An 11,986-nucleotide genomic window follows, 5' to 3' on the forward strand; every position below is an offset into this window, starting at 1 on the left:
TGGCAGCCACACCTGCACACCCGCTCCTGTGGCTCCCTGTGTGACCTCGGCCCACCACCCGCCCTCTCTAGACCCAGGTCCTGCCCCCATTCCCTCTGTGCTGCTGGGGCCCCTTGGCCCCCTTCTCCAACACACATTAGTTGGGGAGGGTTCTGGATTCAGGAATAACCATCTTGAAGGAAGGTGTTGGGTGAAGCGTCTCCTGGCTTTAGCGGCTGCCTCTGGCCTGTTCATGTGAAGTGGACTCTGATCCTAGAACACTCCCAGGGAAACTGAGGCACAGAGAGGGCAAGACCTCGTTCTGGAGGCCACAGGGTTTGGTGTGGGGGTGGGATTTGAACCTGGGCTCTCCGCCATGGCAAACAGTGGGACTGTTAGGTCCACCCATTTTCTCCTCAGTGGGGGGAAGGGATGAGGGGCCCTGAACCCCTCATTAAGCTGTGCCCGGCACTCCTCCAGGAAGGTGTTGGTGGCAATTACCTGCCCCCTCCCCCCTTGCACCTCCCTCTCTCCTTCCCAGGGAGTGTGGGTGGGAGGAGGCCCGGCCTCACCCCTCACCCGTTTGGGTGACCTTGGGGAGCCTGGGGCTTCCTGTCCAAGGCCCAGAAGCGCCGCCTCCTGCCACCCTGTCCCCTCTCGCAGGCACCCACCCCCAGGCCCTTGCCCCTGCTGCCTCCTATGCCAGCAGCACTCTGCCTGGCTTCCTTCTGGGCAGCATCTATTGGGCCGGGCCACTGTCCCCTCATTCTCCCATAAGAATCCCTGAGTTGAGGGGCAGGAGCCTCAGGCCTAGAGCCTGGTGAGCTGTGTGACCTTGGCTGAGCCCCTGGTTTCACAAAGTTCAGAGCTATGGGCTGAGTATTTTCGGGGTACCCAGATAGCCCTCACCCCATGTTCTGGAACGTTCCAGAACACAGGGGCAGACCCTGGAGGATTGAAAACAGGCCTCCGTTCTGTTCTGTTGCTTGGAAAGCTTTGACAACAAGTTGACCCTAGGTTAGATCCGAGCCAGGACCGGCAAGCCCAGCAGTCCTGACCCAGGGTGTGCCCCCCGTGGGTGGGGCCGGTTTGGGCTCTCTGCAGGGTGGTTCATCTGCTGCGCCCTACTGTGTGCTTCCCTGGGGAGGGCTGGGCGTGGGGACTAGGAGAGGCCCAGGGGAAGGAGGGCACCCCACCTCCAGTCCAGGAGGGGCCTGCTGGGGCCTGCCCTTCTCAGGCGGCCGAGTCAGCACCCCGGAAATCCCACGGAGGCGTGAGCACAGAAGAGGGACCTGCCTGGGGTAGGGCTGAGTTTAGGGACCCTGGTGAACAGGGAGCTGGAGGGTTGGTTCGCCAGGGGGGAGACTGTCTTCAGATCCTTGTAAGCACACAGCCGTGGATGGGGTGCCCCTACTGTGTGCATGGGAAGAATATGCCCAGTGGGCCCGCTGGGACCTTGTGAAGGGGCTCTGTAGTCGAGACCCCTCCTTCCCTCATCTAAGAGGCTGGGCTCTGAGTGGGGGTGTACCCTGGGGTGGGGCTAGCAGGTGGCCCTGTTCCTGGAGGGAGGGTGGAGGCCAGGTATCTGTGGAGCCAGCTTGGTTTCCAGGGACCATTCCATGGCTGTGTGCCCTTACCTGTGACACTAGCCCTCTCTAGGCATGCTTTTGCTTTTCTCTCAAATACGAGTAAGCTCTTGGCCTCACTCTTTCCAGGGAGGGATTCAGGTGAAATTGCAGGCCCAGGCCCAGGCCTCCAGAACCCCGGGAGCCTGTGGGAAGTTAGAGCTGGTCTGTTGCCCTACAGGTGCGGGAGGGAGGACATAGCAGGGCCCTTTCGCCCTATCGGGGACCCTCCTGGCACCCACCAGCAGGGCCATGATGGTCTTCTGGGGCAATGGTGGCCTCGATCCACCAGGACAGAGGCCCCTCCTTCCTTGAGGCTGAGACAGGGCGAGGCCCTCTGATCCGGTGCCCCATCTGCCCGCAGGCCTCTGCGGCCCTGGGCCAGACGGCAGATGGTGGCAGGGGGTGGCAGCCGCCAAAGGGGGCCTTGCCTTACATCCTCCCCACTTTCTGCAGCCACATCTGAGCCTCCCCCACTGCAGGCAGCGGGCAGCTGGTGCCTGGGCCCCAGGGGGGCTACCGATGGGGCTGAGGGCCGAGGCATCGTAGGAAGTCTGGTGCTCCCACCACCTCACAAAGACCTGGATGTCAGCTGCCACCCACACCCTGGGCTTCAGGGCGGCCTGGCCAGGGCCCACCAACCTCCTGAGCCCACTGGACCAGGACCAGATCAGCCACCTGTGTCCGCCTTAGGTCAAAGGGACTGGTCGGAATGAGACTGGATGGGAGGGTCCAGTGTCTGCCAGAGGCTGAAGGAGGCCCACTTCGGACCTCTCCTTGAGGACCCAGTCCAGGGGCCCTGAACACTGTGGCCAGCCCGCAGGAATGCTTACCATGCCGGGTGGCTTGGGGCAGCCAGGGGCTCCCCGGAGAGGGCGGAGGGGTGGGGACAGCAGCCAGAGGCTTGCACAAGCGGGGAGTGGGTGGATGAGTCAGAGCAAGGGGAAGACGGAAAAAAGGAGGGAGGGGAGCGAGGGCAGGACCAGCAGATAGGCCCTTGGGGCTTAGCCCTGCCAAAGGCCTCTGCCCATTTAACAGATGGGGAGACTGAGGCTCAGAGCACACCCTGCTGAGAGTGGGAGTGGGACTGCCAGGCAGAGTGCTCCTCTTAGAGGGAGCCAGCCAGTGGGGCTTAGGAGGTGCTCATCCTACAGAGTTGCAGTTTTGCTCTGACCTTGGGACAGGTCGTCTGGCCCCGCTTCACCCCCTTCTGCCAGATTTGAACCTGAGACCTTCAGGTCCCTGTTAGCAGGGGATGCTCAGTCCTGAGTGCCACAACGTACTGGGAAGAGCTATATATATGGGGTGATGCGAAGGTGAACAGTGGCCTGAATGGAAAGGAGGTGCAGGCCACGTCCACACTAGCTGTAAGGGGAAAAGGGACAAAACTAATGTGGGGAGACATACTGTGCACCTACTATGTGCTGCTGGCGCACTCGCTGCCATCTGGGGCCCTCTAGTGGCTGGGATGTGCTAGCGCTCTCACTGAGTCCCCACTGGGGGCTTGGCCCCAAGCTCAGCGAAAGGCCTCCACCCATTTTTGACAGATGGCCAGACGGGGGGCCTCCACATCTGGAAAGTGAGACTGGGGGAACTGGGACTAGGGGCGGGCTGGGGCAGTGGCCAAGGGCCCTGCCTGGTCCTGACCTGACCTGACCCTTTCCATCCTGCCTGGGCCTGACCTGACCCCCTCTTCTCCTTCCCGCCTGTGACAGGTCTCGGCGCGGAAGATGGCCGGCGGCGTGGACGGCCCCATCGGGATCCCGTTTCCCGACCACAGCAGCGACATCCTGAGCGGGCTGAACGAGCAGCGGACACAGGGCCTGCTGTGCGACGTGGTCATCCTGGTGGAGGGCCGCGAGTTCCCCACCCACCGCTCGGTGCTGGCCGCCTGCAGCCAGTACTTCAAGAAGTTGTTCACGTCGGGCGCTGTGGTGGACCAGCAGAACGTGTACGAGATCGACTTCGTCAGCGCCGAGGCGCTCACCGCCCTGGTGGACTTCGCCTACACGGCCACGCTGACGGTCAGCACAGCCAACGTGGGCGACATCCTCAGCGCTGCCCGCCTGCTCGAGATCCCCGCCGTCAGCCACGTCTGCGCCGACCTCCTGGACCGCCAGATCCTGGCCGCCGACGGCGACGCCGGCCAGCTGGACCTTGTAGATCAAATTGATCAGCGCAACCTCCTGCGTGCCAAGGAGTACCTCGAGTTCTTCCAGAGCAACCCCATCAACAGCCTGCCCCCCAACGCGGCCGCCGCCTTCCCCTGGTCGGCCTTCAGCGCCACCGACGATGACCTGGACGCCACCAAGGAGGCAGTGGCCGCAGTGGCGGCCGCCGTGGCCGCTGGCGACTGCAATGGCCTGGACTTCTACGGGCCTGGACCCCCGGGCGAGCGGCCCCCGGCAGGGGAGGGCGACGAGGGCGACAGCAACCCGGGTCTGTGGCCAGAGCGGGACGAGGACACTGCGGCCGCTGCCGCCGCGGCGGGAGGCCTGTTCCCTCCACCGGCTGCCACGCAGAACGGCCACTACGGCCGGGCCGCGGGGGAGGAGGAGGCAGCCTCGCTGTCCGAGGCGGCCCCCGAGCCAGGCGACTCTCCGGGCTTCCTGTCGGGAGCGGCCGAGGGCGAGGATGGGGATGGGCCAGATGTGGACGGGCTGGCGGCCAGCACACTGCTGCAGCAGATGATGTCATCGGTGGGCCGGGCAGGGGCAGCGGCGGCGGGGGCAGCGGACAGCGACGAGGAGTCGCGGGCGGAGGACAAGGGCGTCATGGACTACTACCTGAAGTACTTCAGCAGCGCCCATGACGGTGAAGTGTACCCAGCCTGGTCGCAGAAGGTGGAGAAGAAGATCAGGGCCAAGGCCTTCCAGAAGTGTCCCATCTGTGAGAAGGTCATCCAGGGAGCCGGCAAGCTCCCACGGCACATCCGGACCCACACTGGTGAGAAACCCTACGAGTGCAGCATCTGCAAGGTCCGCTTCACCAGGTGAGTGGCCTGCGCTCAGGAGGGGTGGGCCGGGCCATCGCCGGGCTCGAAGGGCTAGCTACGCCGCTGATTGGGTGGAAGGGCTGAGAGTGGGCGGGGCCAGAGGCGGGACTAAGTGGTGGGTGGAGCCATCGCCACTAGGTGCACTGACGATTGGGTGGGGAGGAGAGTCTGGCTGAGGGTGGGCGTGGCTAGAGGCGGGGCTCTGATGGTTAGGTGTCCAGGAGTCAGCACCGACTCACAGCCACCCCATGTAGGACAGAACCAAATACTGTTCTATCGCACATGAGCCTCACCCTCTTTGGCGCTGCCCACGCCCGTTGTGCAGCCACTCTGCCAGTCGAGCTCCTTGAGGGTTTTCCTTTCTCGCTGACCCTCTTTCCCAAGCGCAATGTTCTCCAGGTCCTGATCTCCCCTGACAACAAACCTGAAGTATGTGACACGCTCACTGCCCTCGCCCCCAGGGAACGCCCAGGGTGCATGCCTTCAAGACGGCTCGGTGGTTTTGGCTGGCCGTGGTGTGTCCAGAACCCTGCGCCACCACCACTGCACAGCCATAAATTTTCCATTGGTCTTCCTTGTTCAGATTTCACACATGTGTGAGGTGATTGAAAATACCATGGCTTGAGTTAGACACACTCTCCCACTCTCTTTTTTTTTTATTTTATTATTATTTTTGTGTGAGTGTACCGTCAAATCAGATCTGACTGGTACAGGAGGAGATTGTCCCTCCTTCCTCGGCAGAGCATCTGGTGGATTCGAACCGTGCGCCTCTGGGATTGTAGTTGCAGCTCCTTGCCACTAGGCCACCAAAGTTCCCCTCACACACTCTCCTTAAAGGTGACTTTTTTGCTTTTTAAAACGGTTGTTGTTGTTGTTATGTGCCGTCGAGTCGCCTGCAACTCATAGCGACCCTATGTACAACAGCCCTAAACTCTGCTCTGTCCTGTGCCAATCGCACTGTCTCTGACACTCCCATCCCAATTATCCCAATCACTGAATCAATCCACCTCATAGAGGGCCTTCCTCTCCTGCGCTGTCCCTCCACCCTCCCAAGCATGATGTCCCTCTCCAAGGACCAGTCTCTCCTCACAACATGTCCAAAGTATGTTAGACGGAGCCCTCAGAATCCTTGCCTCCAAGGAGCCACCCGGTTTAACCCTTTCCAGGACAAATCTGTTTGTTTTCCTAGCAGTCCATGGTATTCTCAATACTCTTCTCCAGCACCACAGCTCAAAGGCATCAATTCTCCTTCTATCCTCCTTGGTCATTGTCCAACACGCGAATGCACAACAGGTGATTGAGAAGACCATGGCCTGTATCAGACGCACCTTAGTCTCCAAAGAGACACCATTGCTCTTCAGCACTTTGGAGAGGTCCCTAACAGCAGACTTTCCCATGGCAATGCGCCATTTAATTTCCTGGCTGCTGGTGCCAAAACTGTTGACTGTGGAGCCAAGCAAACTAAAGCTGTGTACAATCTCAATCTCAAAACAAAATTTTAAAACTAGGAAGCAAAAAACTTAGGAAGCAGGAAGTGGGGGAAAGTCCTAGGATGGAGCCTGTGGTGGTGGGTGGAGCTTGTGGCTGAGTGGGTGTGGCCATAGGGCGAGGCTTGCAGCCGAGTGGGTGGGGCCAAGGGTGGCTTGGTTTCTAGGATCTGTGGCCCAGACGCCCAGTCACACCTGAACTCTTTCCTGAAATCTTCCCTTCTCTTCTTACGGGTGATGCCCTCTTGAGAATGTTCTAGACAGACTGGTACATTATGGTGGGGGGACCAGAAACAAAGCCAGGTGCCCATCCCCACTCAAGACATATCTTTGACCAGTAAAGGTTGGGATGTTACGGGCTGGTAACAGAAAGGTTACACAGCTGAGGTTGCAGTAAATCAGAGGTGACTCCACAGAAGTGGATTTCAGACCTGCCATGGCACCCTAATGCCATGGTGCGTGCCATGTTGCCCTGCTAACCACAGCGTGGGAGGTTCAAATCCACGCGTGTCCATGGGAGAAAGATGGGAGGCCTCCTTTTCTGATTTATAGACTTGAAACCCGATGGAGGGTGACTGAGTCGGGAACTGATTTCACTGCTATGGGTCTTTGTTCCCTAAGTTTCCACCCCAGAAACTTGTTTACTTCAGACATTTTTGAGAGCCAGCTGTGTGCTAGGCCTGTTGTAGGTTCTGGGGACAAAATAGGGACTTGATAGAGGTGACGTTCCAGAGCTTGGTCTGTTTGTGTACCATCCTTCAGCCAGGACAAGTTGGCAGAAGGTGCCAGGCGAGAAATGACACAGGCACACAGGCTGTGGGCGCTCACAGAGGCCACCCAGGGGGCAGTGGTTGAACTGAGACCTGTCAGGAGAAGGGGAGCCATGAGGAGATGTGGGAACAGACCTTCTGGAAGAAGGTATAACCTGTGCAAAGGCCCAGTGGCATAGTCAGCCGGGATCAGAGAGCCTCAGCCCTGGAAAAGAGCACTCTGGGTCAGGTGCAGTTCAAGGCCAGGCAAGGGCAGTGTGTAATTCAGTCTTCAGAGTTCAGAGGTGCCTGGCTGGGCCATGTGGACCCAGGGCGGGCCGGCCCAGTGGGGGCAGGGGGCTGGTGCGCAGGGCCTGGCCAGGCTGGGTGACTCAGCATCACCCTGCCCCCCTCCTGCGCTGGGGTTCCCCCGGCCACACCCACCAGGCTGAAGAAAGAGGCCATTGTCCCAGCTTCCCGGCCCCACCCCATGAGGACTAAAACTGGGGACTGACCCCCTCCCCAGTCCCCAAGGCAGGCCAGGAGAGACTGGACTCCCAGGCCTTGGACCACTGGGCGGGGTTGGAGAGTGCTAGCTAGCTAGGAGACAGCTCCTCAGGTAGCAGAATTGAAGTGATGGTGCTCTGGGGGGTCCTGGGAGCCCGCAAGGGGGCATAGGTGCCCTGCGAGGGGTGGTAGGCCCAGGCAGGTGCAAAGGTGGCTGGGTGGGCCAGAAGCCTGACTCCACCCCCTACCCCATAACAGTTTAGCGCTGAGGGAGTTAGTGCCTGGCCACGCCCTCTCTCCCACCCAGAGATGATCCTATTTGCTGGTCTGGGAAACTGAGGCCCAGAGAGGGGTGCCCACCCGGGCCTCTGCCCCCACCCACAATCTTGGCTTCTCTTGGTCCCCCACCTGGGGCCCCAGCCCTCGGGGGCCCCCTTAGTCACATCAGAGTGTTGAGTAAGCGGGGGCCGCACCAGCCTGGACTATAATTACCCTGCCGGGGCTCGGGGTGACGAAACTGGGCTGCTTCCGCCCCCAGACCGTCTCTGTGCTGCCCCCAGCCCGCTGTGCAGCTCTGTGCAAGTCACTTCTCCTCTCTGGGCCGCCCAGTGTCCAGTAGGCATCCTTCACTGGCTGGAGAAGACCTACTGGGGTCCGGGGCCTCTGCAGCCAGAAAGTGGAAGGACGTTCTAGCACTTGAGGGAGCTGAAGGCCCAGAGGCTGGTGACAGATGTGATAGGCCAGGAGATAAGGACTTCACTTCCTTGCCTGGGGCTGACGGTGCTGAGGGCAGGGCAGGGGCTGGACAGCGTCTCTATAGTCAGGCCCCGGAGCTTGGTCTTGAGGACTATTGAGAGCTGTGGATGGGTTAGTGTAAGCAGGGATGCGGGTTCTTGGAGTTGTTTTTCTCAGGGCTGTGCCTGAAGGAGAAACCTGGAGCTGGATGAGCCTAGTGACTTTGGAGTTTGGGAAAAGAAAGAAAGAGCATTGGAGGTGGGGCGTTGAAGGATGCATAGGGGTTTGTTAATGTGAACTTTGAAGAAACTCTCCGTCTTCTGGTTAGGTGGGCAGTGACAGAAGCCAAAGAGCTGATTAGATGCTGACCAGGACGGCAAAGACCCTGGTCGCCCTGGGATTCTAGGCAGGAGCCATCCTCATACATATGAACTGGTACTACGTGACAGAAATGCCATGCAGGCCACATAACCTAAGGTTTAACGTTCTGATGGCTGTGCTAATAAAACGGGTGAAAGTGATTGTAACCGTGTATGCTCTAAACCCCCATAGAGCCAGGTGATCCCCATCCTGGCGTGCAGTCAGTGTGCAGATTTATGAACGAGGTGTTGTCTTACCTGCTCACGGTAAGTGTTCAGGATCCCAAGTGCTTGTGCACTTCCGGTCACAGCTTTGGGCTCAGGAGCATAGGTGACCAGTGGCGGCCGTATTGGACAGCATAGCACCTGTGGGTGGGCAAGCTGGATGCAGCTAGGAGGGCCTCTGTGAGGAGGTGACATTGGAGCTGAAAAATGAGTTGTGAAAATCGAGGGGGGAAAGTGGTGTGTTCCAGGCAGCATTGACAGCTTGTGCCACAGCTTTTGTGCCAAAGTGAGTTTGTACCCGGCCAGTCGGGGGGACCACAAGGAAACACATTATGTGGAAGGTAGTAAGACAGAGGAGAGGGGACAGCTCGGGCTTACTACCTTGCCCTCCTGTCACCACTTGCCTAGGACTGTGGACTTTCCAGGGACTTTGAGGGCTAAAACTGGGCAAGTCGCAGGTAAACAGGGGCAGCTGGTCACTCTCTCTGTCCCCAAACCCCCTGCTTGCCCACTTCCAGGGCAGGGGCTGCTTGTCTTGTTCCATAAGTATTGGCAGCTCCAAGTGTGAATAGGGCCCCGTGTGTAAAGCACTTCTCGGTCCGTGCTGGAGTGAATGAACTCGCTGGCCAGGTGACCTCCTTTCCCATTTCCTGGTGGTGCAGTGGTTCCTCCAAGGGAGAAAGCAGTGACGGTCATCTCCCTGTGAAGATGACAGCTTTGTCCGCCCTGCGGGCCAGCTCTGCTCGCCCCTCAGGGTCCCTTGAGTCAGTGGGTTTGGTTTATCAGCAGGGTTGAGTCCCTGGTGGAACTCTGGCTGTGGCTGGGGACCTGTTACCATGTCCTTTCCTGAACAAGGATGCAAAGGGTTAAGCTCTCAGCTGTGAATGAAAGACTGGCTGGTGGTTCATATCCACCGAGAGTGCTGTGGAAGAAAGGCCTGGCTGTGTGCTTCCGACAGCTGAGCCCTGGGAAGCACACTGTTGCCCTGACTCACACAGGTTCCGTTGACTGGAAGTCAGTGGTGACCCATGAAAGTGGGGTTCAAGAGGGGTTCGGCTGTGTGAGCTGGTCCAAGGCTCACTTAAAATTTCCTTCATACCCTCGGTGCTGGGATTTTCCCGGCCTACCTCCTGGGAAACGCCTCAGTCTCCCTCCTCCCACCCTAAAGTAATCCTGAGTCCATGGATGACGCAGAGGGGTGATCACTGGACTACTGTCAGAAACGTTGGCAGTTCAAAGCTGCCCATAGGCACTTCTGAAGAGACCTGTAATTGGCTTCATAAAAACATCATCCCAGGGGAGCTCTGGTGGCCTGGTGGCAAGGAGCTGCAACTGCAGTCCCAGAGGCGCACGGTTCGAATCCACCAGATGCTCTGCCGGGGAAGGAGGGACAGTCTCCTCCTGTACCAGTCAGATCTGATTTGACGGTACTCACACAAAAATAATAAAATAAAATAAAAAAAAATCGCACACACAAATAGTAAAATAAAAAAAATCATCCGAGGAAACCCTGAGTAAGTGAGGGTCAGCCCTCCTCAGCCCACCCACCACAAGAGCAGGCCTTCCCAGAGCCAGGTCGGTCTTCCCAGCTGCGCCGGCAGGGTTTGAAACACCAGCCTCTTGGTTCATAGCCAAATGCTTACTGGCTGTACCTTTGGAAGGAACTGTTTCGCAGTCACCCCAAAGGGCAGCTTTTCGAATCTATCAGCTGCACCTTGGGAGAAAGATAGGCAGTCTCTTCCTGTGTGATTTACTGTCTCTGAAAACACTGGAGAAACTCAGTGGCACATAATAACAACAGCAACAGCAACCCTGAGGCAGAGGGGCCTTAGTGGTGCAGTGAGTTCAGCACTGGGCCGCCAGATGCAAGGTCTGTGCTTTGAATCCACCAGCTGCTCTGATAGCAGAGACGCCATGGGGCAGCGCCCCCAAAGGTTGCTATGTGTCTGAATGGTCTTCCCACAGGGAGTTTGACTTGGTTTTGAAGGAGTCTTGGTGGTGCAGTGGTTAAGCATTCAGCTCGGAGGGAGGAGCATGAGGCAGTCTGTGAGTCATCGTGAACTGGAATGGGCGTGACTGCGCTGGGTTTGGTTACTGGTCCCCAAGAATCCCCACTTGTGTGATTGCTTTGTATCTTGGTCTGCAGTTTGAACCCACCAGCCGGTCTGGGGGCGACCAGTAAGGCAGTCTCTTCCCCTAAAACCATATGGGGCAGACAGATCCACCTTGTTCTAGGGGGCTACTGACCACAAGGTTAGTGGTTCGAATCCTCAGGCTGCTCTTTGGCAGAAGCAATCGCCTCCCTTAAAGATTTACAAACCTATGGGTCGCACCTGCCGTGTCTTGTCCAGTTGTGGTGCGTGGGGACCAGTGCGATAGTGACTGTAATTTCCGGTCCCCAAGAAGCCCCCGTGTGTCGGCATTGCTAGCTAACCGGAAGGTCAGCGGTTCAAGTCCTCCACCACTGCCCCCGTAGAAGGCGGTGGAGAGGCCTTCGAGGGGTGGGGTGCTGGTCGGGGGTAGGGGGTGTTCTGTGCAGTGACCACCCTCCCGCCCGCGCAGGCAGGACAGGCTGAAGGTGCACATGCGGAAGCACACGGGGGAGAAGGCGGTGGGGTGCCGGTCCCGGGTGGGGTGCCGCTCCCCGGGTGGGGTTCCTCTCCCCTGGTGGGGTGCCGGTCCCCGGTGCGGACCCTGTGCAGTGACCGCTCTCCCGCCCGCTCAGGCAGGACAAGCTGAATGAAGGTGCATGTGCAGAAGCACACGGGGGAGAAGGCGGTGGAGGGGCCCTCGAAGGGTGGGGTGCCGGTCCCGGGTGGGGTTCCTCTCCCCTGGTGGGGTGCCAGTCCCCGGTGCGGACCCTGTGCAGTGACCGCCCTCTGGCCCGCGCAGGCAGGACAAGTTGAAGGTGCACATGCGGAAACACACGGTGGAGGGGCCCTCGAGGGGTGGGGTGCCGGTCCTGGGTGGAGTGCCGCTCCCCGGATGGGGTTCCTCTCCCCCGGCGGGGTGCCGGTCCCCGGTGTGGGCCCTGTGCAGTGACCGCCCTCCCGCCCGCGCAGGCAGGACAAGCTGAAGGTGCACATGCGGAAGCACACGGGGGAGAAGCCCTACCTGTGCCAGCAGTGCGGCGCCGCCTTCGCGCACAACTACGACCTGAAGAACCACATGCGCGTGCACACCGGCCTGCGCCCCTACCAGTGCGACAGCTGCTGCAAGACCTTCGTGCGCTCCGACCACCTCCACAGACACCTCAAGAAGGACGGCTGCAACGGGGTGCCCTCGCGCCGAGGCCGCAAGCCGCGCGCCCGCGGTGGGGGGCTGG

General features: G+C 59.5%; 1 protein-coding gene across 1 annotated transcript in view; it reads left to right on the forward strand.

The window, feature by feature from the left end:
* Nucleotides 1-3,334: 3,334 nt before the first annotated feature.
* The window catches only part of ZBTB7A (zinc finger and BTB domain containing 7A), a 9,527-nt gene continuing 875 nt past the window's right edge, over nt 3,335-11,986 (forward strand). Inside the window, exons 1-2 of the mRNA XM_006902166.1 lie at nt 3,335-4,596; nt 11,724-11,984. Of these exons, the coding sequence (XP_006902228.1) occupies nt 3,335-4,596; nt 11,724-11,984 (1,523 nt within the window). The remainder of the gene's footprint in view (nt 4,597-11,723; nt 11,985-11,986) is intronic.

The sequence above is a fragment of the Elephantulus edwardii genome, unplaced genomic scaffold (assembly GCF_000299155.1).
Source record: "Elephantulus edwardii isolate Elephantulus edwardi_28Jun2011 unplaced genomic scaffold, EleEdw1.0 scaffold00374, whole genome shotgun sequence".
Classification (NCBI taxonomy): Eukaryota; Metazoa; Chordata; class Mammalia; order Macroscelidea; family Macroscelididae; genus Elephantulus; species Elephantulus edwardii.